This window comes from Ctenocephalides felis, unplaced genomic scaffold (genome assembly GCF_003426905.1).
Source record: "Ctenocephalides felis isolate EL2017-DRISC unplaced genomic scaffold, ASM342690v1 CF-g0.4_SCAFFOLD_01604, whole genome shotgun sequence".
Classification (NCBI taxonomy): Eukaryota; Metazoa; Arthropoda; class Insecta; order Siphonaptera; family Pulicidae; genus Ctenocephalides; species Ctenocephalides felis.
The window spans coordinates 9,389,058-9,414,706 of record NW_020537758.1 but is presented as its reverse complement, the minus strand read 5'-3'; the positions used below and the strand labels follow the sequence as shown (position 1 = coordinate 9,414,706).

The 25,649-nt window shown below is 27.9% G+C and overlaps 2 protein-coding genes across 4 annotated transcripts in view; one reads left to right on the top strand and one right to left on the bottom strand.

Annotated features, from left to right (window-relative positions):
• Positions 1-1,087: 1,087 nt before the first annotated feature.
• Positions 1,088-6,589, bottom strand: LOC113372993 (protein lap1-like). The gene is made up of 11 exons (XM_026613329.1): positions 6,353-6,589; positions 6,133-6,288; positions 5,940-6,075; positions 5,717-5,882; positions 5,156-5,651; positions 4,958-5,093; positions 4,593-4,862; positions 4,226-4,467; positions 2,689-3,189; positions 1,357-2,100; positions 1,088-1,296 (listed from the first exon to the last, which is right to left on the bottom strand). Exons 2-11 carry the CDS (start codon positions 6,286-6,288, stop codon positions 1,105-1,107), a joined length of 3,039 nt encoding a protein of 1,012 aa, XP_026469114.1. The 5' UTR covers positions 6,353-6,589; the 3' UTR covers positions 1,088-1,104.
• Positions 6,590-6,876: 287 nt separating this feature from the next.
• LOC113372996 (cAMP-dependent protein kinase type I regulatory subunit) overlaps positions 6,877-25,649 on the top strand; it is a 65,842-nt gene continuing 47,069 nt past the window's right edge. For 2 of the 3 annotated variants that reach the window (XM_026613335.1, XM_026613336.1), the window contains exon 1: positions 6,877-7,234. In XM_026613335.1, coding sequence (XP_026469120.1) covers positions 7,070-7,234 — 165 coding nt within the window. In that variant the 5' untranslated portion in view covers positions 6,877-7,069. Of the gene's footprint in view, positions 7,235-16,440; positions 16,684-25,649 lie in introns of those variants that run through there. The other variant, XM_026613337.1, reaches the window with a different exon arrangement.

The following is a 25,649-nucleotide window of genomic DNA, read 5'->3' as shown; positions in this document are numbered from 1 at the left end:
TTATAAAAGAATTTTTTATTGTTTTCCATTATTTCATTCAACTTTTCAAGGATATGTAATATCTTGTTTGTTTGTTATCAGTTTGCAACATACAAAGTTGGTACAATTTTTGTTTTTCTTTCACATATTATAATTTTTATTACATATTATAATGTTCACATTAGTAAAAACTAAATAAAATTTACTAAAATGTAGTAAAACTTGGATATTGAAATTTTGAATAATTTGTAGTTGAAATGCGTACTATAGTATTTTGGTCATTAGCAATATGTGGATTCAGGATATTTTTTCAGTTTTCAGTTTTCTTCAAATATCTTTTAATTTTCTTCTCGTACCTTATAATTTGTTAATATTAGTAAAAACTAGATAAAATTTACTGAAAGGCAGTAAAAACTGTTATATACACTTGAATATTGAAATTTTGTATAATTCGCAGTTGAAATGCGTACTTTAGTATTTCTATCAAATGCAATATATGGATTTGGTACATTTTTTTATTTTCTTCAAATAACTTTTAATTTTCATTCCAGACATTATAATATGTTTGCATTAGTAAAAACTAGATAAGATTTACAGAAGTGTAGTAAAAACTGTTATATGCAATTTAGTATTGAAATTTGTATTTGAATTCAGTTTAGTATTTGAAAACTTTTCTTTAAATATCCTTTAATTTTCATTCCGGACATTATAATATGTTTGCATTAGTAGAAACTAGATAAAATTTATATATCAGATATAAATATATATTTATATATATATATATATATATATATATTTCTGAAAAAGAGCACTAATCCTATATCTCCAAAACGTATTTAATTTATAAATTAAATAAATATAAATATTTCAAAAAAAAAGCGGGGCTTTATGTGAGAAAATAAATAATACCAGTGTATTATATGAACAATTATATTGATTATGTTTTTATTATTACAAAATAAACAACCTCCTTTTTATTATAAAATATATATATTTAGAATAAATTTACAATCCATAAAAACTTATAACATCAACATATTAAAAAGCTACAAGAATATTAAAGCAATTAGAAACATTTATTACAATTTTTTATATGAGATCTGGTAAAATACTATAAAAACACTTTTAAGATTGTCTCGATACTAAAACTTGAAAAGGACGAGGAATTTGATTTAACAATAACATAATTTTTGATAAACTATTTTCAGTCTCTTTAATGTTACTCAATAATTGACATACACTTTCTTCTCCAATTTGTAATAATTTGTCACCGACTTGTAAAGCACTATTAACATCACATGTTTTTACATATAAACCCTGCAAGATAAAATATATTAAAAAATAATAAAACAAATGTTTAAAAAAATATTTTAGTACCTGATCTTTCCCGTGTTCGATATTAAAATCTATGTTATATATATTGCAATTGACCACTTTCACATTTTTGTGTTGACCAAACATCCAAGTACTTTTTGGTTTAATAAACTTATCATTTATATTTGTTGCTGATTGTGTATTTATATTCTGATGATTAAAATCATTTGTTGTATCCTCTGGTATATTAGCATTATTTTCAACTTCATCAGAAAATTTATTTTGTATAAGAAAATGATAATCACCATGTTCCGTTGTCAATTTATGTGCCTTGGGTTTAATAACATAAGGTCTTTGCGTTTGGTTATCAACGAAATTTTTAATACTATGCCGGTCATCTTCAACATTAGAAATTGGTGTCTCAATTTGACTTCTTGTTATCGATATAGGACTATCTGAATTAGTTTGTTCAAGCAAGGGATAATCATTGTATTCATTATTTTTTGTATTATCTATTTTGGAGTGTAGAACATCATAATATTTTGCGTGTTTAGAATAATTTCTAGCAATGTGGTACGGTGGTGGTACCGGTTTGTTTTCTGCTGGTCTTTGATAGTCGTTGTATATGTAGTTTTCATTACTTGGAAAGTTTTGTGTGTGTATTTGGTCTGGTTGGGGTATGCACATGCGGTTTGCATATAAATTTCTATTGTCTTCAACATATAAATCGTTGGATCCATTTACAAGGTTGGGAGAATTATCAAAAATTTGATTTGTATTGGATGGGTATCCATCAATTGCATCTTCCTATAAGAAATAAAAAAGAGAAAGAGATATAGAGAGAGAGAGAGAGAGATATAGAGGGAGGGATTTAGAGGGACAGGGGAGGGGAGGGGGAGGGTTAGGGGGATTTACAGGGAGAGGGAGGGAGATTTACCAGGGGGAGGGGGAGGGGAGGGGGAGGGAGGGAGAGGGGAGAGGGAGAGGGGGAGAGGGAGAGGGATCTTTTAGATTTATATGGTTAGATTTAGATTTTATATTAGGGTTCTTTATTTTTATATTTATATTCTATTTTTATTTTATATTTTTAGATTTATATTTTTTATTTTATATTTTTATATTTATTTTATATTTATCTTTATATTTTTATATTCCATTTCTTTATATTTATATTTATATTTATATTTATATTTATATTTATATTTATATTTATATTTATATTTATATTTATATTTATATTTATATTTATATTTATATTAGGTTGTCAAATATCTCCCTTCCTCTTTTTTGGTCTTGGTTTATAATACAAAAAGGCGGAAGGGAGATATTTGACAACCTTATATATATATATATATATATATATATATATATATATATAAAATACAAAACACCTACCTGTGAAATATTACTTTGTTCATCAAATCTCCTCATAGAATTTTCATTAGTCACATCATTAAATTGCTGATAAGAATTTTGTTGCATATCTTGACCATACAACATTTCTCTTTGATTTTCAATTAGTTGCTCCGGAACACTTTGTTCCAAAACAACATGGTCTTGAGCGTCTTCATGATTAAACATTTGTTCTTGCAATCCCTGATGCACACTTGGTTCTCTGACAAAAAAGTTATTCGCTTCTTCATTATTATAATTGCCGACCGTTTCAGTAGATATTACAGGTGTTAAATCTCTATTCATATCACCATAGAAATTAGTGTTGTAGCAATTGCTTGTAGACTCCACATCTGTGCCATCATAATTTTTTTCAAGCAAATCTGTTGATTTTGTGTTTTTTGCTTGGCGAATTACGACATTCTGTTCATAAACAACAAATGAATCAAATTTGTCTAAGTTGGAAGACTCTAGTGATGTTATAATTCTTGCTTCTTTGATTTCCTGAAAATATAATTCTGGTTTACACAAAATCCATAAACTAGTGGTGTATGGCATCGTGTAAGGCAAATTGCTGGAACTTTCCGTACCGTAACGAAATATTCGAAAAATTTTAAACGTTTTCAAATATATTATTATAAATACTGAAACTTTCGTTATTTTTGCTATCTTTTTATATCTGAGCAAATCAAATGTAAATCATAATTTATCTCCAGAACATTAACAATCGTCATTTCATTTCGAATTCAATTAAAAAAAAAAATAGTTCCTTCATTATTGCTCCCGTATAGTCACAGTCTAAACGCATTTGTTAATAATTCTGTGCGACATTTTCACTTATACTGTGCTTAGCTTGGCGGCATTTTCACATTTTTCAATAGTTTTCACAAAATTGGAAAAGTACATAAACAGTCTAAACGCACTTGGGTAAACATTTGTACCAGAGTGGCGCTTAGACTGTGCTTAGCCTGGATAATTTTTTTAATTTTTAACCCAAAATTACAAAAATATTTTATGAAAAATGTAATGTAAATGTAATGTAAAGATGTAATAATTTTTTATCCTCAAAAGCAATTCATTTGTCAAGCTTTTTAGATCATTCAAATCGGACGCTTAGTTCACTCAAAAACTGCCATTTTTTTGCACATTTAGCTCTGTATCTTCAAAATGGCGGGACCTGTCTTTGCCAAAAACTAATCACCTCTTCTCCCAATCATTACAAATTGAATGTTATTTAGATCATTCAAATCCGATATTCCGTTCTCTCAAAAACTAGATTTGTATTTTTTGGACTCGTTGCTCCGTATCTCCGTAACGGCTAGACCTGCCTTTTTGCAGCCCAAAAACGTGGACGAAAAAATGCGGACATACAAAACACACACACACACATCCATTTAGTTTTTTAAGTATGCCAAAATGTTCAGAAACCTTCAAAACGTCGAGAAATGCAAAAATTTTCATTTTCGATTTTCGGCCCATTACTATAACTACCCTACGGGAAGTTAATAATATTTATTTGTTATATACAATTATATCTCACCGAACTTGAGGATGATTTGCTTCCAGCTTTGAGATTTTTAGCCATTTGTTTTAATTGTTTTGGGTACGGTGTAGGAGACCTGTTTAATTTTAGTGATTGTTTTTGACTTGATGGTTCTTTCACGGTATCTCCCGTTGCATCCAATGCGAAATTTATGTGTTTACTTGGTGTGCTCAAAACAGTAAAATTCTCAGCTTCTTTTTTGTCAGACTTATCAATATTAGCTGCCATTGTTGGAGTAGCTGAAGAAAATGAAAAAAACAGTAACAATAATAATAAAAAATAATTTTCAATTAATATTTCTGGGGGCCAATTAATATTTATCTTAATAATTAAATCTCAATTTTTATTACAACTATCTACTTACTATCAATTTGAGGTAATAAAACACAAGTGAGCACAACTTCGTCCCCATAATGTTCTCTTTGAAGCGGTACTAAAGGCTTACTCTGCGTTGCACTGAGCCATATAGCCTTTATTTTATCCAAAAGTAAAATAGTTACAGGCAGATGCCTTAAACGATTATTAGCAACATTTAAAACACTCAATTTTGATAAGTGTCCTAGGTCTGAGATAAGATGAGTCAGTTTGTTGTTGCGTACTGATAAGATACTTAGGTCTTCACAGGAACTTAATTCTGGGGAAAAAAATATTATGAAAATTATAATATATATATATATATATATATATATATATTATATTTTAGTGTAGATGATATTTAAATAAGCTTACCTTTCGGTAAACATTCTAATAAATTGTCATCTAACATCAGAACTTTTAACTTTTTTAACAATCCCAAAGTTCCAGGCATTGATGTTAAATTATTGCTATTTAAACAAAGTTCTTCTAAATTCAACAATCTTCCAATCTAAAACAAATCAATATATAATTATCTTTATTGTACTTAGATTTTTATTTACCTATTATTACCTGTGGACTAATAGTAGTTAAAAAATTCCCTTCAACACGTAACGTTACTAAATTGCACATATTAAAAACTAGCATAGGTAAATAATTTAAATTGTTATTGTTTAAATATAAAGTTTGTATTGCACTCTTATTAACATCTTTATTCTGCACACTTTCAATTTTTTGTTTTTGCTTTTTTAATTTGGTTGTTTGTGATATTTCTTCATTAATTTCTTGATTTTCTTCATTATCATTATCTAAATTTGTTACATTGTTAAATGAGACATCCAAATGTATTAAATGGCTTAGTTTTGCTAAACTTTCTGGTAGACATTCTAAATAATTTAGATCTAATGATAATTCTGTTAGGCTAGATAATTGTCCAAAGGAAGAAGGCAAATTTGTTAATTCATTCTGACCAACGTCTAGCCTTGTTAATTTTTTTAATCTGCATATTGACTCAGGTAGTGATGTTAATTTGTTTTCACGTATTTCAAAAATAGATAAATTTACAAGCCTAAAACAGCAAATATTTAAATAAAGTATTGATACATTAATTGTAGTTACTAAGATCCCACATACTTTCCAATATTTGCTACAATATATGTTAAATTCGTATCATTCAAATATAACTCTGTTAAGGTGCTTGTGTTATAAATCGTATCTGGAATTCTGTCCAAAGGGTTTAAACTTAAATTCAATATATTTAGATGCTGCAGTTGGTTCAAATCAGGTATAATAGTTATGGCTAAAAATAAATATTATATAAGCAATTGAACTAGTTTTATGATTCATTTAAGTTTACCGTTTTTGCTTAAGTCTAAAGTGCTCAAATTTTTCAAATCTTGTATTGCATTTGGAATCCTTGTGAGATCATTGTCGCAAACATTTAGTATTTTCAAACCCAAGCATAAAAACAGTTGTCTGGGAAGATCGTAAATCTAAAAAAAAAAATGTAATACATATTCAACAAACTGACATAAAATTAAATGTATTACCCTGTTGGAATTGAGGTGCAGTTCTTCCAACGTTCGTTCATGACTAAATACATCATTAGGTACATCTATTAAAGACTGATGACTCAAATCTAATATTGTAATGCTAGTTTTTTTATCTTCTGCTGTTTTGCTCCAGCATCTCCACCAAGTAGGCATCTAAAATCAAGCATCAAAATGTATAAAATTGCACACACAGATTGTTTTATATTTATATATATACCTTGATGCTCAAACAATGATTTACTTGATGCCATGAGTACTTATGAGTCAGTTAATCGTTTATCAAACCCATGATATGGTACTGATAAGAGATTTGTTTACGATTAAAAGTAACATCCTAAATGTGCACTACATTTTTGCAAGGATAATATAAAATGCTGATGATTACTGGGCACGGGGATTTGTGGGTATATATTAAATAAATAAAGATTTGTTTTAACTTAAAACTAGACTAAAAATAATTGTGCAAATTAGACAGATGAACGTAAATAGCATGAAGCATGCAACAAGTTGTTCGGGTATTGCCACATGAGGAAATACATTTTAGCACAAATTTAATGAAATTAAATAACAATAGTATTTGTATTTGGTAAAAATGATTTATAAATGAGATTAACTCTTTGTTCCAAATGTAATTATTATATTAAAATGATATTATTATTATTTTTATTATTATTATATTTCTATTTCTACTCTGGCAACCCTTAACACGAACTGTCAACTCCTCCACTTTGACAGGTGACATTTGTGTTTTCGCGACTTGACAAAAATATGCTTTCCCAGTGCCGTGTTTAAATGAATAAAAACGAGTTTTATGTGTTCATTTAATGCACAATCATATGTCTAGTGTATCAAATACAATTAGCGTTATTGACATAACGCCTGGTTTAGTAATTGCTTTAAGAATCAATTGTATATAGTAAATTATTCAACGAAAATGGCGTCAAACATGGAAGAGGTACAAGGCTTAAGAGAATGCGAATATTATATTCAAACGCACAGAATACAAGGCCTTCTAAAAGACTGTATTGTACAATTATGTGTAACCCGTCCTGAGAATCCTGTGTCTTTTTTAAGGGAATATTTTCAAAAACTGGAGAGGGTAAGTCCATTTGGCTTCTTCATTTCTTATCAATATCCATGTTATTTTATTGTAATTGATACATGTCTGCACCTGTAACAACAATATTAAAGTATCGAAATATTTATTATGTCGTACATAAATGTTTTTGTAATGACACGCGTTTGAAATTTGAGTAAATGTCTTTCCATCAACATCAGATCAAATATCCCTTTTCATGGTTGTAACAGTTGTAAAATATTTTTTATACTTTAAATTAGTACTACATTTTCTAATAACGTACGGGTGTATACATAATTTCAAATTCTGATAAATGAAAATATTTCATTAACTCTTTCTTAGTTGTAATGCATGTATCGCTAATATAATATTTACATAATTTCAGTAATAAAAGTTTTGAAAAGTATATCAAAATGTACACATTCTATCACAGATTTGAAATAATGTAATTTAGATATAGTCCTTATAAGAGTCTAATAAGAGATCTGCAATAATTCAATTAGAAACGATAACATTTCAAATAATGTAATAAATTTAGGTAATGTCCTTATAAGAGTCTAACAAGAGATCTGCAATAATCCAATTATATACGATAACATTTCAAATAATGTAATAAATTCAGGTAAAGTCCTTATAAAAGTCTAATAAGAGACAAATAATGTAATAAATTCAGGTAAAGTCCTTATAAGAGTCTAATAAGAGACCTGCAATTTGAAATGATATCATTTCATATAATGAAATAAATTCAGGTAAAGTCCTTATAAGAGTCTAATAAGAAACCTGCAATTTGAAATGATAACATTTCAAATAATGTAATAAATTCAGGTAAAGTCCTTATAAGAGTCTAATAAGAGACCTGCAATTTGAAATGATAACATTTCAAATAATGTAATAAATTCAGGTAAAGTCCTTATAAGAGTCTAATAAGAGACCTGCAAGTTGAAATGATAACATTTCAAATAATGTAATAAATTCAGGTAAAGTCCTTATAAGAGTTTAATAAGAGACCTGCAATTTGAAATGATAACATTTCAAATAATGAAATAAATTCAGGTAATGTCCTTATAAGAGTTTAATAAGAGACCTGCAATTTGAAATGATAACATTTCAAATAATGAAATAAATTCAGGTAATGTCCTTATAAGAGTCTAATGAGACCCTGCAATAATCCAGTTTGAAATGACAACAGTTTAGATAAAAAAATATTTATAATACTCTTAAAATATTTCATTGTCTTTTTCAAGTTTTTTTTTACATGAACATCTACTAAACTATTATTATATAATATACTCAATTTTTTAATTAGCATTAAATCTGACAAACTTTTTATTTACCTGTTATAAACAGAAGTATCCAAATCCAATTATAAATACTTAATAATTTTCAAGAATGTGCTTTGATATCAATTATAAATATGAGTGTCATTCTTTATTGGATTATTGCAAGAATCTCATTAGAGCCATTAACACCTTTCTCTAAATAGCGATTTTACTTAAAATTAATCAAATAAATAATTTGTAATCTGTTAAAGAATTCTTTGTTATGTATTTCTCAATTTTTTCAACACTACAATTATCTGAATATTTTATTACTAGTAGATAAAATAATATGCATTTTAAATCGTCATTTCTAATTCGATTACTACAGTGGTCTTGTTAGAATTTTCTAAATTTTTCTCCAAATAAGAATTGTACTTGAATCTGTGATAAAATTCTTTCTTATATACTTTTCAAATACTTTATTAGTAAAATTATTTCAGTAATTATTACTAATACATTATTGTTAGAAAAATGTGCATTATGAAAAGTTGTCAGTTCTAATTGGTTTCTCAATGTTCTTTTATTAGAATTCCCTATACTTTTCTCAAAATGACGATAGCACTTGGTTTTAATAGATTATTTGAAATTTGTGATAGACCTATTTTTTATACATTTTTCAATACTTTTATTACTAAAATTATTCAAATATTTCATCCCTAATACATAGAACTTTTTATTAGTAAAATTATCTAAGTAATTATTACTAATACTAAGAACAATGCATTTTAAATATTTGTAATTTCTACCTGGATTATTACAGATGTCTTATTATGATTCTTTAAACTTTTCTCAAAATGACGATTGCACTTGGTTTTATTAGATTATTTGAAATTTGTGATAGACCTATTTTTTATACATTTTTCAATACTTTTATTACTAAAATTATTCAAATATTTCATTCCTAATACATAGAACTTTTTATTAGTAAAATTATCTAAGTAATTAATACTAATACTAAGAACAATGCATTTTAAATATTTGTAATTTCTACCTGGATTATTGCAGATGTCTTATTATGATTCTTTAAACTTTTCTCAAAATGACGATTGCACTTGATTTCATTAAATTATTTAAAATTTGTGATAAAAAGCTTTTAATAAGAATCTTGATAACGTGAAGTATATTCATAATTTTTTTTTCTTGTTAGAAACATTTTTTTGCAGATTATTTTATAAAGCAATTTATTTACTTTTCCCAGGCCTATAATATTTTTAGGGCTTTGTTTTGACTATCAACTCTATGACCAAATTTTACCAAATTTCAAGAGTAAACCTGATTTTTTGAGTAAAAAATGCGAGTGTCATTTCTAATTGGATTATTGCAGATGTCTTATTAGAATTATTTACACCCTTTCTAAAAATGAAGATTTTATTTAAATTTATCAAATAATTTGAAAACTGTGATAGAACTATTTTTTATATACTTTTCAAATCTTGATAATCTGATATTCTGGAGTAGATTCATAATTTTTTTACTGTTAAATACATTCTTTCACCGATGATTCTATAAAGCAATTCGTTCACTTCTCATAGGACTCTAATATTTTATGAGCTTTAATTCGACTACCATCTCTATGACTACGATTTTGTATCAAATTTCTAGAAAAGTACTAGTTCTAATTGGATTACTACAGTTGTCTTATTAGAATAATTTTCAATCTTACCCAAACTGGGGATTTTACTTAAATTTACCATTTAAAAACGATGGTAAACGTTTCAAGCTACATTTTTCAAATTTTGATATTATTTTTCACTGCTTATATGTTGAAGCAAATTCATTATTTCTCGTTTTGGTAAATACATTATTCTCTAGTTAATTATATAAAGTAACTTTTTCACTTTTCATAAGCCTGTAATATTTTATGGGTTTTGTCTTAACAATAAACCCTTTTAATAATGCAATTAAGTTGTATGAAATTTCTAGAAGAGTAAACCTGATATTTTCTTTGTAAATTAATTGATATATATATATACAAACTTCTTCGATATAGTCTTGACCTTTTTTTAACTTCCCGTAGGGTAAGTTATTGTAATGGGCCGAAAATCGGAATTGAAAATTTTAACATTTCTCGACGTTTTGAAGGTTTTTGAACGTTTTGGCATACCTCAGAAAAAATGGATGTGTGTGTGTGTGTGTGTGTGTGTGTGTGTGTGTGTGTGTGTATGTATGTATGGATACAAATTTCCAGTCACGTTTTAGGGCGCACGGATCAACCGATTTGAATGGTTCAAAAAACATTCGATTCCTATTGATAGGGAAAAGAGCTGATTAGTTTTTGGCAAAGGCAGGTCCAGCCGTTTCGGAGATACGGAGCAAAGAGTGCAGAAAATAGAAATCGAATTTTTGAGAGAACGGAGTATCTGATTTGAATGATCTAAAAAGCATTCAATTAGTAATGATTGGGAGAAGTGCTTATTAGTTTTTGGCAAAGGCAGGCCCAGCCATTTCGAAGATATGGAGCTAAATATGTAAAAAATGGCAGTTTTTGAGAGAACTAAGCGTCCGATTTAAATGATTCAAAGAACTTTCTGCTTGTCTTAACAAAATAATTGATTTTGGAAAAAAAAATTTTGTTCAATTTTTTTTTTTTTTTTTTTTTTTTTTTTTTTTTTTTGTTTTATCAAAAATATTTTAGATTTTATTTTTAATTCTGGCTATAGTTCTAATATACTTTACAAATATTTTCAACTCTGCAATTCAGTTTATATAATTCTCATAAATATTAGACAATGTTACAATATTTATAATAATCTATTTGAAAACATTCAGTATTCCTCGAACATTTCGGTACGGGAAGTTCCAGCAATTTGCCTTAAGGCACGATGCCATAAATGCCTCAAGACAGAATTCCACTTACAGCTAGTTTCATTATACTATTGTAATATATATGATATATATAAAGTACATTAAAAAAATTCTAGAAAATCTAATCTAATCTAAAATCTAATCTAATCTAAATCTAATCTAATCTAAAATAATAGAAAATCTAAGAAAATTCTATCATGGTACAAAAGAGTTTAAAACAGTATAAAATAACTATTGAAATTTTAGTTGGCATGAATTTCAATTTTTAGAATTAGTTTCTTTGGCAAAGTTTCTGGAAATTCATACAAATTGGTTGACCGATTGTAATATTGTATTTCAAATATATATTATTTTAGCTGAATGATGGCACACATCCAGTGTCGAAACGTATAATTAAATAAAAAAATGTTATCCTTTTTAACCTTTTTCTCAATTTTATGAATGGGCTGCAATTGTGTGTCTTCTCTTAACACAGTTGAATTTATTTCTATCATTATATCTACTAATCAATTATTTGATGCTAACATCTTATGTTGTCCATCAATCAAGTTGTTATGATTAATGGGATGTTATTTTCTGTCTCTGGAAACTCATTTTCCCAAACAGAGTTATCATATAGTGTCTGCCCTTCATGATAATTCTAAATATATTTCTTTGATGATGTTATATGTAGTGGAGCATGGAGAAAAATAGTAAATTGTAATATAAAGTTATTATTGCTTATATGATGCTGAAAAAAAATATATTTGACCATTGACATTGATTTTGAAATTAAAGGAGATATGCAGGATTTTTTTAATGGCTCTGATAGTGAGTTAGGGTAGTCTTACATTTATGTAAACAACCATTTTTTTATTTATTTATTTTATTTAAAACTGGCCTTTAAAAATTTGTATATAAAATTGGAGGAAATAAGAATTGTGATGATGATGATCTCCGGAAATCTCGAAAACACCCCGGAAATCTCGAAAAGTTACCAGAAATCTCAAAAAGTCTTCAAAAATCTCAAAAAGTTCCCAGAAATCCCGAAAAGTCTGTCAGTCATTTTTGACCGCCAAATGGCATTCATTTTACATTTTCTGAACAAAATGTTCAGAAATCTTCGGAACGTAAAGATATATAAAAATGTTTATTTTTGAATTTTTTTGCAATCACTATAACTTATCCTACGAAAAGTTTACAAGATTTAAAAATAATAAGTCAATATCGAAAAATAAATCCCAGCATTGGCCTAAAAGTGCAGAAGACTTTAACCTGAAACGACGCGGAGATCGAGGTTAGCGAAAAGCGCTCGCTCCGTCCCTGAAATCAATGTACCCCAAGTCCAAAAATGTGATAATATATCATTTCCTAACATAATATACTACTTACATTTTCTAGATTCTTTACAAATACTTTTATAAAGCACGATAAGTCAATATTCGGAAATAAAAGTTTTGTAAAGTCCCAAGCTTAAAAGGTACGGAAAACGTTGAAATAAGAATTGTGAGGATGATGATTGTGAGAAATAATTTTTTTTTGAAAAAGTAACTACTCTAAATTTGTATCCATTATATCTGTTTCTTCTCAAAGTACAGCTGAGCTTTTCCTAGTGACGTCGTAACGCATTAATACGCACGCACACGCACTAGAGATCTTAGGGCAGGGATGGCTTTACAAAATTTTGTATCAAATCTATTTTAAACTAGCTGTAAGTGGAATTCTGTCTTAAGGCAATTAAGGCATCGTGCCTTAAGGCAAATTTCTGGAACTTCCCGTACCAAAAATTATTATTTTTTTAACATTTTTGAAAAAATTTTACTTCGAAAAAATTAGAGAGAAACTATAAATTTGACAAAAAATTACTTTTTTTGTGAAAAAAAATTAAAAAAAAAAAATTTGTTTTAATTTTTTTTTTTTTGAAAAAAAATGTTTACTTTATTTTGACATATTTTGGAAGATCTAAACTTTTTTTCATAGCAATCGTACTGCTTTAACTGCATAAAGACGAAATATCAAAACGGAATTGGTACGGAACCCATAGGAATGTAAACCAAATTTATATTTATTGTTAAAATCTCTATAAAATATCTGATAATTTGATGTGCATATGTCTAATGATCATTTTTGACCGCCAAATGGCATTTTTTTTTTACTTTTTTCATTAGATCTCCGAAACTGCTAGACCTGCTTTTATGAAAATTTGATCGGTTCTTCACCTTGTAAATACAAGTAAAATGTTTTTTGAATTATTAAAATCGGACGCTCCGTTCTCTTAAAAACTGAGTTACCGTTTTCGGCATTTTTTGCCGCGTATCTTCGGAACGGCTAGACCTGCCTTCGCCAAAAACTAATCAGCACGTCTCCTTATCAATACGAATCGAATGTTCTTTGAATTATTCAAATCGGTTGATCGGTGTTCCCGAAATCGTCGACGAAAATTTGTATCCGCACATACATACACACACACACACACACACACACACATACATCCATTTTTTCTAAGGTATTCCAAAATATTCAGAAACCTTTGAAACGTCGAGAAATGCAAAAATTTTCATTTTCGATGTTTTTGCGATTACTATAACTTGCCCTACGGGAAGTTAATTAATAGTTATATTTGTTAAAAAAAAATTATCATAGAGTATTTTTTGTATTCAATTGCATAAGCGTTATTTATCTCTAATTGTGATTTTATTCTTTCACAATATTTGTTTTTATTCTGGGCTATTCATATCACTTTTTAAAGGCCTATAATATTTCAGAGGCTTTGTTTTGACTATCAATTTAAATTCTAACCTATAAATGTACCAGTTGGTCACCATAATTAGGCATCAGAAAATCATAGTTTGAATTAAAATTTTGTATTTTGCCTAAACCAATTTTCAGAATGTGTCTCCAATTTAATTGGAATTGTTTGAAGGCAATATAATTGTAATCTTGTAATTTGAGTATCGAACGTTTTGCAAGATCTAAGCTCTTACCCCTGAGTCACGACAAGTTACCTTGATATATAAAAAAATGATATTTAGTTCCAAAAATTTTGACGATTACTATTTATTATCCTCGTGACTTTCAACTCCACCGACCAATTATAAGTTTTCAATGTAATCCTAAACTTTAAACAACACTGTTTATCCAGCATTATCCTTACAAGTTTGAATTCTATTCAAAATCATGCAAACCCTCTTGTTGTGGCTATACAACAAGATTTCTCTAGAATATTAAATTATTAAACACAATACCCTCTTCAGCAAAATGAGGTTTAAGAACTTTATTAGATGGAAAAGTTTTTCCGACGTAGTTTGAAATCTATAATATAATATTTGAAATGAAAAATTTATATATGGTTTTGCAGTTCAAGATAGAATAGAATTATTCAATATAAATCTAGATTTTTATGAAAATATTTATGCAAAAATAGTTTTGAATTTTACTAGTAAAGTTCTGTAGTTTTATTAAAAATTAAATGAATATATGAATGGTATGTTCAAAATTTTAGACGTTGAAATTGAAACGTTATTTTTTACTTTATCATTTGTTATTTTTTATACACATCTTTTTGTCTTTTGTTTACACATTAATCACACAATTATCAGTTTTTTTTAAAAAATGTGTACAATTAATCGTGTGAGTTATTTAATATTAAACTGTATTTAACACGTTTTTATTTATTTTTTGTAGCAGTTTTATATTTTGTAAATAATATACATTTTTTTGTTATTTATTAAATTTTGCTGTGTTAGCATTTTTTGTTGCCATTAATTGTTTGTTTATTATTTTTGAATATCATGTTTTTATTTCCTTGTGGTTTGGCAATGCGTTTTAGAGTTTTGTTTTGGAATTGAATAATTGACTATATAATTTATACTTTTGATTTAAATTAATAATAAATTATGATAGTATTCAAGAATAAGAGGTGATTAATATTTAAAGCATTACATAATATATGTCCAAACCATTGAAACTTTACAGTTAGTTTATTTTAACACAATCTAATAATTTCTGTGCGGACTTTCTTAAATGATTTCAGAGATGAGAATTATAATGCAAAATTGTGAATTTAATTGGAATTTTCAGAAATTTCGAAAAGTCCCCAGAAATACTGAAAAGTCCTCGGAAATTCCGAGAAATCCTCGGAAATACCGAAAAGTCGGCGAAAATTTCTAAATGTCGCCGAAAATCCCGAAAAGAGATTTTCGGCAAAATCTCGAAAAGTCGCCGGAGAATCTCGAAAAGTCCCCGGAGAATTTCGAAAAGTCCCCGGAGAATTTCGAAAAGTCCCCGGAGTATTCCGAAGAGGCCCCGTAGTATTCCAAAAAGGCCCCGTAGTATTCGAAAAAGTCCCCGGAGTATTCCGAAAAGTCCCCGGAAATCTCGAAAAGTCCCCGTAAATACCGAGAAGTTTTTGGAAATCCCGAAAAGTCTCCGGAAATCCCGAAAAGTCGACGGAAATCTCGAAAAGTCGACGGAAATCCCGAAAAGTCGCCGGAAAACTCGAAAAGTCGCCGGAAAACTCGAAAAGTCGCCGGAAAACTCGAAAAGTCGCCGGAAAACTCGAAAAGTCGCCGGAAAACTCGAAAAGTCGCCGGAAAACTCGAAAAGCCGCCGGAAAACTCGAAAAGTCGCCGGAAAACTCAAAAAGTCACTGGAAATCTCAAAAACTTACGAGAAATTTCGAAAAGTTAGTCTGTCATTTTTGACAGCCAAATGGCACTTTTTATTTTTTTTTTCTGAACAAAAAGCTCAGAAATCAGCACGTAACTATATATCTAAATTTACATTTTCTATTTTTTGCATATAACTATAACTTTTCCTAGTTTTGTAAAGTTCCCAGCATTGGCCTAAAAGTATGGAAAACGTTTAACCTGAAACGACGCGGAGATCGAGGTTAGCGAACAGCGCGCGCATCGCCCCTGAAACAAATATATGAACAAATATAATTTAAACCATAAAATGTGCTATGTTATAATATAATATATCATATCCATATTTTTAAGATTATTTTTACTAAAAATACCTTTATAAATTTTTACTAAATATACTTTTATACAATATTTTCCATCATTTTTCCCATTGACGACCCTGTCCAGTTTCCTCCACACTTGCGTAGCCTCTGCGTCGTCCGCGTGCGATATTTAGTTAGTTCCACTTTAGACTACTGACAGAAACGACGCGTTTATTTATAAACACAAATTTCGATATTTCGAAAAAGCAGATAATACTATAATTATTATTATTAGGTCACACTAAACGGTCCTCCGACAGTTATTTCGGTCGCGGATTAAATCAGTCTCTACGATATCTTATTTTTATGTGAAGATTTTTGCTTAACCAAGTCTCGTGCAGATTTAAGCAGATATGTGTGTGAGTGATAAATATTAATGATATAAGTAATAATTAATTTATTGGTTGTATTGATGTGTTTAATGTGGATGTTTTTAAGTTTTGATGTTTTTTTAAATATTTTTTCTTGTGTGTCTTATATAATGTAAGCGGCGATGAGAGTAAGTAATGCGTAACATGTGATAGCACGTCAGCGTGGTTAAAATATACATTATATATATATATATATATAATATATATATTATACATGTATGATATATATACATAAATATTTATTCATGATTAAAATATAAATACTAATGAATCACAATCTTGAATCCAAATTATGCAAACAAGGAATTTTACGTACATTAATTTATTCCACAATTAAGTTCTTGATGATTCAATGAACGCATTGTTTTAATTATAAGATATAATTTATAGATATCAAATATTTCTATTATTTCTAGTAGACTTCAGTACTAATTTTCTTTAAATTGTTGAACGCGATGAGAATAAAAATCTGATCTTGATTCTTATCAATTTCAAATTTTTAGGCTAGATCTTTCAATTTTTTAGCTAGCTCTAGATGGTTTGTTTAGTCTTTAAAGAGTTTCACGTTTATTAATTTATTCCACAATAAAGTTTTTGAAACACTATTTAAAAATATCAAAAATGTCAATAAATTTTGATGGACTTAAAATCTGATCTTGGTTTTTATCAATATCAAAAGTTTTGGGCTTTATTTTTCTATTTTTTTTTTTCATGATGGTTGGTGTAGTATTTCAAGGAATTTTGACGTCTATTAGTTTATCCACAATTAAGTTCTTGATGATTTAATGAACTTATTGTTTTAATTACAAGACAATATTTATAAATTTGTCTCAAAATTTTCTTATAATAAAATAGAATCAATATGTCGTTTGTCTTGAAAGATATTCTTTGTCTTAAAGAAACACCTGTTGCTCTAATTACTGGGTAATATTTATGATACATAAGACAAATCAATAATAAATTTTGTATAAATAATTTAAGTTATGATTTTATTAACTTAATTAAGTACACTACTTAAATTTAGTTTAAATTTTTCAACTATAGACAAAATATCCTTAAAATTTACCTAAAAGCTGCTAAGACCTGCCTTTTTATTGGATGTTGGATTTATAAAAAATATTCATTACCTAACTCATTCAATATTACTACACAAATTAATCAAATAATCGTTAAGTTCACGGATTTTAGTATTTTATTTAATATTAAATATTTTAAATGACTGATTTAAATAAATTCAGTATTTCAATACAAATATTTCATTTACTCTATATTTGCCAGAAAAATATGTCTTACCAGAAATTTTATTTTTACATTTTTTCATTTGCTTTTTTTATAAGTAGAGGATTGATTAATTCAAATATAACACAATTTGTTATTCAAATTCATTAAAAACGTTTTTTTCAGAAATCTGTTTTTCGAGATTACAAATATAGTAAATATGGATTACTATTCAGTATTGAATGGGGTTTATTATTGACTTTTTTGGACTATTTTAAAGAACTTTTACAATCAATGAATCAAATGTCTATTATCAATTATTTTAACTCAATAAAATTATTACTTTTTTATCGGTCAACTCCATAATTGGACGCACAACTATACAGCTGAGTAATAGTAGTTCTTGTTATGGTATAAATTGATTTAATAATTGGTTTCGACATTTCGCAGTATAAACATAATTGCATTAAGCTATTATGAACCGTATTGTGTAACACAAACGAGTAATTTACGATCCAATGTGTTAATAAATAATTATTGAATTGGAAATAGGTACAGATGTATAAATTGTAGTATCCATTACCATGTGTCGTTTTCTCTTCCAATTTTCTTTTATCATAATAAAATAGCTTTTGCCACAATTGACAATAAGCAGAAAACTGCGCAAATCAATGTCAATCGTTTCGTTGCCTCGTAAAAGTTTTATATTGGCCAATATATGCCCGAAATTGATTCTCTCACGAAATACGAGGAAAATCGTCAATGGGCCTTTTTATTAGAGATAAGCTTATTATATGTCGTAAATTTCAAAAACAAAGTACAAGTTAACGAGACAGAATGACGGCACGTGAAATATATAAACGTTGAGGGTAGGAGGTACATGTTGACTTAATAGGTTAAGGGAAAATGATGGTTATCGATATTGAATTCGACCACAAAATAAAAGTCTTATTGGGGAACGCTCGAGTATTTTTTTGTACTAGCTGGGAAAAAAAATCTTTTTCCTGAATCTATTGTAACACCAAAAATGATGGTTGGTGTAGTAGTTCATACAATTTATATTGTATAAGCAAAATTCATGTGTGATTTGATATAATTACAATTCGATAAGAATCTAATCACAAGTATCAATTATCTGCTAAGTATATCCCAAATAGATTTATTTGAATCTTGAAATCTGGTTAAAACTAGGGGTCCATGGCATTTTTCTCCTTAAGCAAGTTGCACAGACTTCTCGATATGTGTAAAATTTGTATATCGAAAATGTTAATTTTAATTCTGGCTAAACTTCTGAAGCTCACTTATATACTTTAAATAAATAATTTTAACTTTGGAATTCAGTTTATATAATTTTTATCAATATTAGACAATGGTACAGTATTTATTTAAAATAATCTATTTAAAAACATTTAATATTCCTGGAACATTTTGTTACGTTACGGGAAGTTCCAGCAATTTGCCTTAAGGCCTGATGCCATACACCACTACTGTTATTCAAAGTTTGGTCTCATTAGAATCAGAATGGCTTGAAACGTTGAGAAAACATAAAATTAGCGTATCGGATTTTTTTTATGAAAACATAAACTTTTTCTTTGGGAAGTTAATAAAATAAGTTGATCTAAGTTAAACGTACTGTAAATTGCTTATCATAAAACTTTCAAATCAGAAAAGAAAGTCTAGTTGTTATGATATGATTTTGCGTTAGTTATTGCGAAAATTTACAACTGAATTATTTCTTTCAGATTACATCAGAGATTTTAATTCGTCGACTATTTGCGTTTTAGATTTTTCATGTTCCATATAATATAATCACGAACGTTCCATATAATAATTATATGGTTTATTCTGATAAGCGAACGCTAACGTGTGAAACTCATATATATTTAGTTGAAAAAGTTTTTAATGATCATATCATGAAAAACTTTTATCCAATTAAAATAAATAAATCATTCTGCCATTGAAATTTACTTCAGATTAATAATATTAATTAGCATCAACCGTACATTTTCATATTATTCTATCAATTTTACTCCCCAACGATGTTAATCCGACATTAACTAATCTGATCAAATCAATTCTCATTATATAACAATGTAGTAATTACGATAGCTTAATTTAATAACTTTATAAATACATTATTCCCCGATTGACATGTCAACCTGTATTTATATATCAATTTGAGAAACGCGATGTTACTAAAATCGGCTGAACCCTAAATGTATTAATTATTAAATAGAACTATGAATAGTACAGAATGGATGGGAAGCTGATTATTTTTGGTATAAATAAAAATAGAACTGAAATGTTTTAGTGAAGTTTGTATCAATCGCATATTTAAGGAAAGGATTTTGTTAATAATTAATTAATGGGAGTTATATTTATCTACAAGGAAATTCAATTATCTATGTAAAAACTATTCTAATTTTGGTATGTAGATATATCACGATATATTTTTTATTGATATAATTTTAAAGTGAAATTTTATTTTTGATGAATTTGTTATTAGTTAAAAAATTGATGGATTTTTATAAATTCTATTTTAACGGTTTGAAACCATCGTAGAAAATAAATTCTATTTTTTTGAAAATATGGAAATTTTTTTGAAATATTGAAATTTTTTACTTTTCTTGGAAGTTTTTGATACCCATTCTTGTCGGTTTATTTGAGTTACAAAATTTCCAATTTTCGACCGTTACATGGCATTTTTTTTTAATTTTTTGTTGAATCTCTGAAACGACTGCCTTTGTAAAAACTTAATCAATTCTTCATTTTCTTTGTTTTTAATTTTTTTTATCATTATATTTTAAAAGTTCTAGTGGATACACCACTGGGGTATCTACTAATTTGTAATAACCTTATTTTAACATATACTTGCCAGCATTCTCTGCTTAATATAATAAAATTTATATAGATTGCAGAATAAAATAGAATAAAAAAAATTCTTCATTACGTCCATTCAAGTAGAATGTTTTTTGAATCATTCAAATCGGATGCTATGTTCTCTCAAAAACTCCGTATCTCCGAAACGGCTGGGCCAACATTTGTCAAAAGCTAATCAGTACGTCTTGTTATCAAATTTGTATTCATATCCATACACACACTCACTCACACAAACACATCACTTTTTTTAAGACCTGCCAAAATGTTCAGAAACCTCTGAAACGTAAAGATATATAAAAAATGTTATTTTCGATTTGTTTGCGATTACTATAACTTACCCTACGGGAAGTTAAAAAATTAATCACTGCAATCCTTTTTTTTTGAATTTAGATTTAATGAATGATGACATGAATCAAGTGTCAAAACGTATAAATAAAACATTGGTTGCAATTTATATGAAAAATACATATTTGTAATGAATTTGGATGAATTCTTCCCATTGTATTTGAGTTCTATTAAATTATATTAAAGTATTTTTTAGAATGTTGGGGTTCGCCCGTGGATTAGTGGTTAGAGTTATGGAATTTCAACCAAATATTCCAGGATCGATGCCCGACTTGGACAGTCTTATGTTAAACCTTTAAAAAATTGTCTTAACATTTCATAATTAATATTAATAATAATCACATCGATTTGGGACAACCGTTTGGCTTGCCATCTATAAAACCACGTGGTAGCTCATTGGACTCATTGAGATCTGATTGCTATTAAAAAAATAAATGACTTTACTATTGCTCTTCCACCGGTCAAATTTTGCTGATTCCAACTCAAAATTAACTCTGTCCGCATTATTAGCCTCTCGGCCAAATGTCGAATTCCCGAGCCTATGTATCTGTATCTGTATCTGTCTGTTACCATAATAATCATTCATATCGGCATCATCCTTTGTAGATAATGTGATATAGTTGATTGATTTTGACAGACCATAGAGACCTGTTGTTGTATTGAATGCAGAATGAGAATAGAGCCATAGGTAATCCGTCTACTGAAATTGCACAAATTGAAAACACAAAACTGTCGGCTGCAGTCGAGAAATAATAATAATAGCCACACGCGGATAAACTAGGAGAAAATTGATGAGTAGAGGAAAATTTCCCTGGAAACGGTCATAATAGTCAAAGGTTAGACTTATGAGAGAGCGTTTCGAAGGCAAAGGAAAAACTTCCTTAATATCGACATGCAGACACTGAGTTTAGGTATTTAGTCGTTAGGAAATAGAATGTTGCAGAAACTTTCTAACACAATAGCTGTAAACCAATTGTCGTCAGTTTTCAACTTCGCATAGGGTAAGTTATAGAAATCGTCCTAAAATGAAATTTTTTGCATATCTTCACGTTTTAAAAATTTCTGAACATTTTCGCAGATCTTAGAAAAAATGGATGTGTTTGTGTGAATACAAATTTGATAAAGAGGAGACGTGCTGATTAGTTTTTGGCAAAGGCAGGTCTAGCCGTTTTGGAGATACGGGGCAAAAAGTGCCAAAAATGATATTTCAGTTTTTGAGATAACAGAGCGTCCGATTTGAATAATTCAAAAAACATTTTACTTGCATTGACGAAATTAACACTATTGAAATTTTTGTAAAGGCAGTTAAGCGTTTTCGGCAATCCAATAAAAAAGTGAAAAATAATGCATTGGCGGTCAAAAATGAAAATTAGATATATTTAATTAGATATATGTTTCTAAACATTTTGGCATACCTTAGAAAAAATGGAAGTGTTTGTGCATGTGTGTGTGTGTGTGAATACAAATTTGATAAAGATGAGACGTGCTGATTAGTTTCTGACAAACGCAGGTCTAGCCGTTTTGGAGATACTGGGCAAAAAGTGCCAAAAATGGTATTTTAGTTTTTGAGATAACGGAGCCGATTTGAATAATTCAAAAAACATTTTACTTGCATTGGCGAAATTAACACCATTGAAATTTTTGTAAAGGCAGTCCAGCGTTTTCGGAAATCCAATAAAAAAAGTAAAAAATAATGCGATTTGGCGGTCAAAAATGAACATTAGACATATGTACATCGTATTATCAGATATTTTATAAAGATTATGATAATAAGTACAAATTTTGTGTACATTTATAGGGGTTAGACGACTATTTCGACTCCTAATCAGCTATGCAGCGCGATTGCTTAAAAAATGTTCAAAAAAAATCAAAATATGAAAAAAATCAAATTTTTCAAAAAAGTAAATTTTTTTCAAAAACTTCAAAATTTCTCAAAAATATAATTTAAGTTTTGAAAAGTTTTTCTTAATAATATAGTTTTTAGTACGGAAAGCTTCAGCAATTAGTCTTAAGGCACGATGCCATGCACCACTAGTTTCAAAATCTATTACAACTTTTTTTTTTAATTGAGCTATCCTGTAGATTAGTGGTTAGAGCTAGAGGATTTGAATTAGAAGTAGATACTTGCCTCGGAAAAGGAAAAAATATCAAAATATTAAAAAATTCTAATTTTTCAAAAAAGTCTTTTCTTTTTTCAAAAATTTCAAAATTTTTAAAAAATGTAAATTTTTCAAAGTTTTGCAAAGTTTTTTTTAATAATTTAGTTTTCAGTACGGAATGTTTCAGTAATTTGCCTTAAGGCACGATCCCATGTTTGTATTAAAATCTATCATAACTTTTTTTTAAATTGAGCTATTCTGTAGATTAGTGGTTAGAGCTATAGAATTTGAATTAAAAGTAGATACCTGCCTCGGACAACCTGTTATTAAGCAGCAATATGACACCGATTTTTACTTTAGAAATATATTACTGCCCTTACAGAAATTGCAAATATAAATTTATCCCCGTTTGTATTTTATAGTATTTTTCTGTGCATTATATTTCATTTCGTGGAAAATTATCGTATGTATAATACGTATCATTTTTTTGTTTCTAGTAGATACTGGTATTTTATCATAAATTGAATCCTTTCAAGGATAATTTCTTGAGAGTCTCTCACATATATATAGTCTTGTCATATTTTATCGAACGATAGTTCGTAATTCTAAGAAAGGCTTCACCTTTTTAACTTCATAACGGTAAGAGAGGTTTCACATTTTGTATTATTAACGAAATAAAAATAGTATTATGGTAAAATTGAAAAACTTCAATTCCATTCTAATAATTCTTTCAAACTTGTAGCCCAATCGGCTTTAGTCGCCCTTAATTCATATAATTACGACAAAGTTTATTTCATGGTCTTGTAAAACTTTTCGAGGCTTTTTTATGCTGGTTTTTTTATTCATTTTGAACATGAAATTCTACTTTAGACATTCGATATATCTGAAGTGGAAATGATGAATTTTTTATTGAAAAACACAATGTTGACGAGAAAGAACGGCAGGAGCTGCTAGACTATTTGTTATTTATTTTTCTGGAGTTTTGTATTGAAAATCTGATATTTTTAATAGGAAATATTATTAGAAGTTGTCGTATCGAATATCATGGATATATATATATATTATATATATATATATATATATATACAATATTCATGATTTAAAAGCTCTCGTGTGTCTAAAAGTATCACCTAACTACATATCAGGTTCTCAGGGTATATAATTTAGAGGATTTCCACGGTCGTATATTAGGATTACTAAACTCAAGTACCATCAAATTCCAGGGAAAATTACACGGAAAATACCACCAACATTCCTCTATAAACACAAGCAAAAAGCTAATCAAGATTCCACTAACATCAAATTACAAACAAACAAAATACACTTGGTATAGTTGTATTACAATATATTTTTATTTTACAAAATCAGCAATTATAATTTTATGGTGCAGCACAAGGACAATAATTTATGCGGTTTTGCTTTGAGAAAAGTGCTCTAGAAATTTCATGATATTGAATTTTTAATCAGGCTCTGAAAGTTCTTATGAATGTTAATGAGAATGAAAATAGGTTTTAATAGTCCGTTGGAAACGTTGGTACGCATTAATGTATAAATCTATAGCATAAATATATATAAATGTATATTTATTTAATGCATTATTATTATTTATCTTTAGATTCAATTGTGTTTGCAAAGATAATTTAATAGTATCTAAAGCAAATATCTTTACTTGTGTATAGTTTGCAAGAATCTTACTTGTGTATAGTGTTTGTTCTTACCATAGTGCACTTTACAAACGAAGTATATATCTATTTTAGCACCAAAACAAATAATCAATGAAATCACTCCTAAATTAGAATAATATTTTTCAGACGCCAAATATATTTATGCAAAACTTTTTAAAATTATTTACGTTTAAAGTAAAGTGTTTTCTCTACGTTTGTTTTTATTGGACTGTCTGAGACGTCTAAATTTTAACTGGCATATTTATATTTCAATAGGTCAATAGCATGCTTTAAATTCTTGTTTTTTTTAACTATATTTTTTATAATTAGTACTACTTATAAAAATATAGTTAAAAAACGCACAAGAATTTCAGTGTATTTAAAGTGTGCTTGTGATTTATTTATATTATATATATTTACTTTTGAACTTTTTTGGACAGCTACTCTTTTTTATAATTTTTGAAATCCTCTTTTTTCATTCAAAAAAATTAATTATTTATTTTATATTTCATTCATTTAATTTTTCAAACGTACCTACAATCTATAGCTTGACTTTTCTACTTTCAAATATAATTTAGTAAATGTACATTTTCATTTTTAGTGGGTGATTAATTTGGAAAATAATCAGTTTCAATATTTTCACAACAATATTTCCTAAAACGTAAAATGAATTAAATTACATATCAAATTAATATTTTTTTCAAAGGAAACAATAGGCTTTTGTGTTTGATGAAAATTAAGATCATAA

Bases quoted from the DNA above. Each gene is read 5' to 3' on its own strand.
- LOC113372993 (XM_026613329.1), bottom strand. From the start codon at position 6,288: ATGCCTACTTGGTGGAGATGCTGGAGCAAAACAGCAGAAGATAAAAAA. The intron at 5,652-5,716 runs GTATGTGGGATC...TTGCTGTTTTAG, and splicing joins ATTGTAGCAAATATTGGAAA to GCTTGTAAATTTATCTATTT. The intron at 3,190-4,225 runs GTGAGATATAAT...TTATATTTTCAG, and splicing joins GCAAATCATCCTCAAGTTCG to GAAATCAAAGAAGCAAGAAT.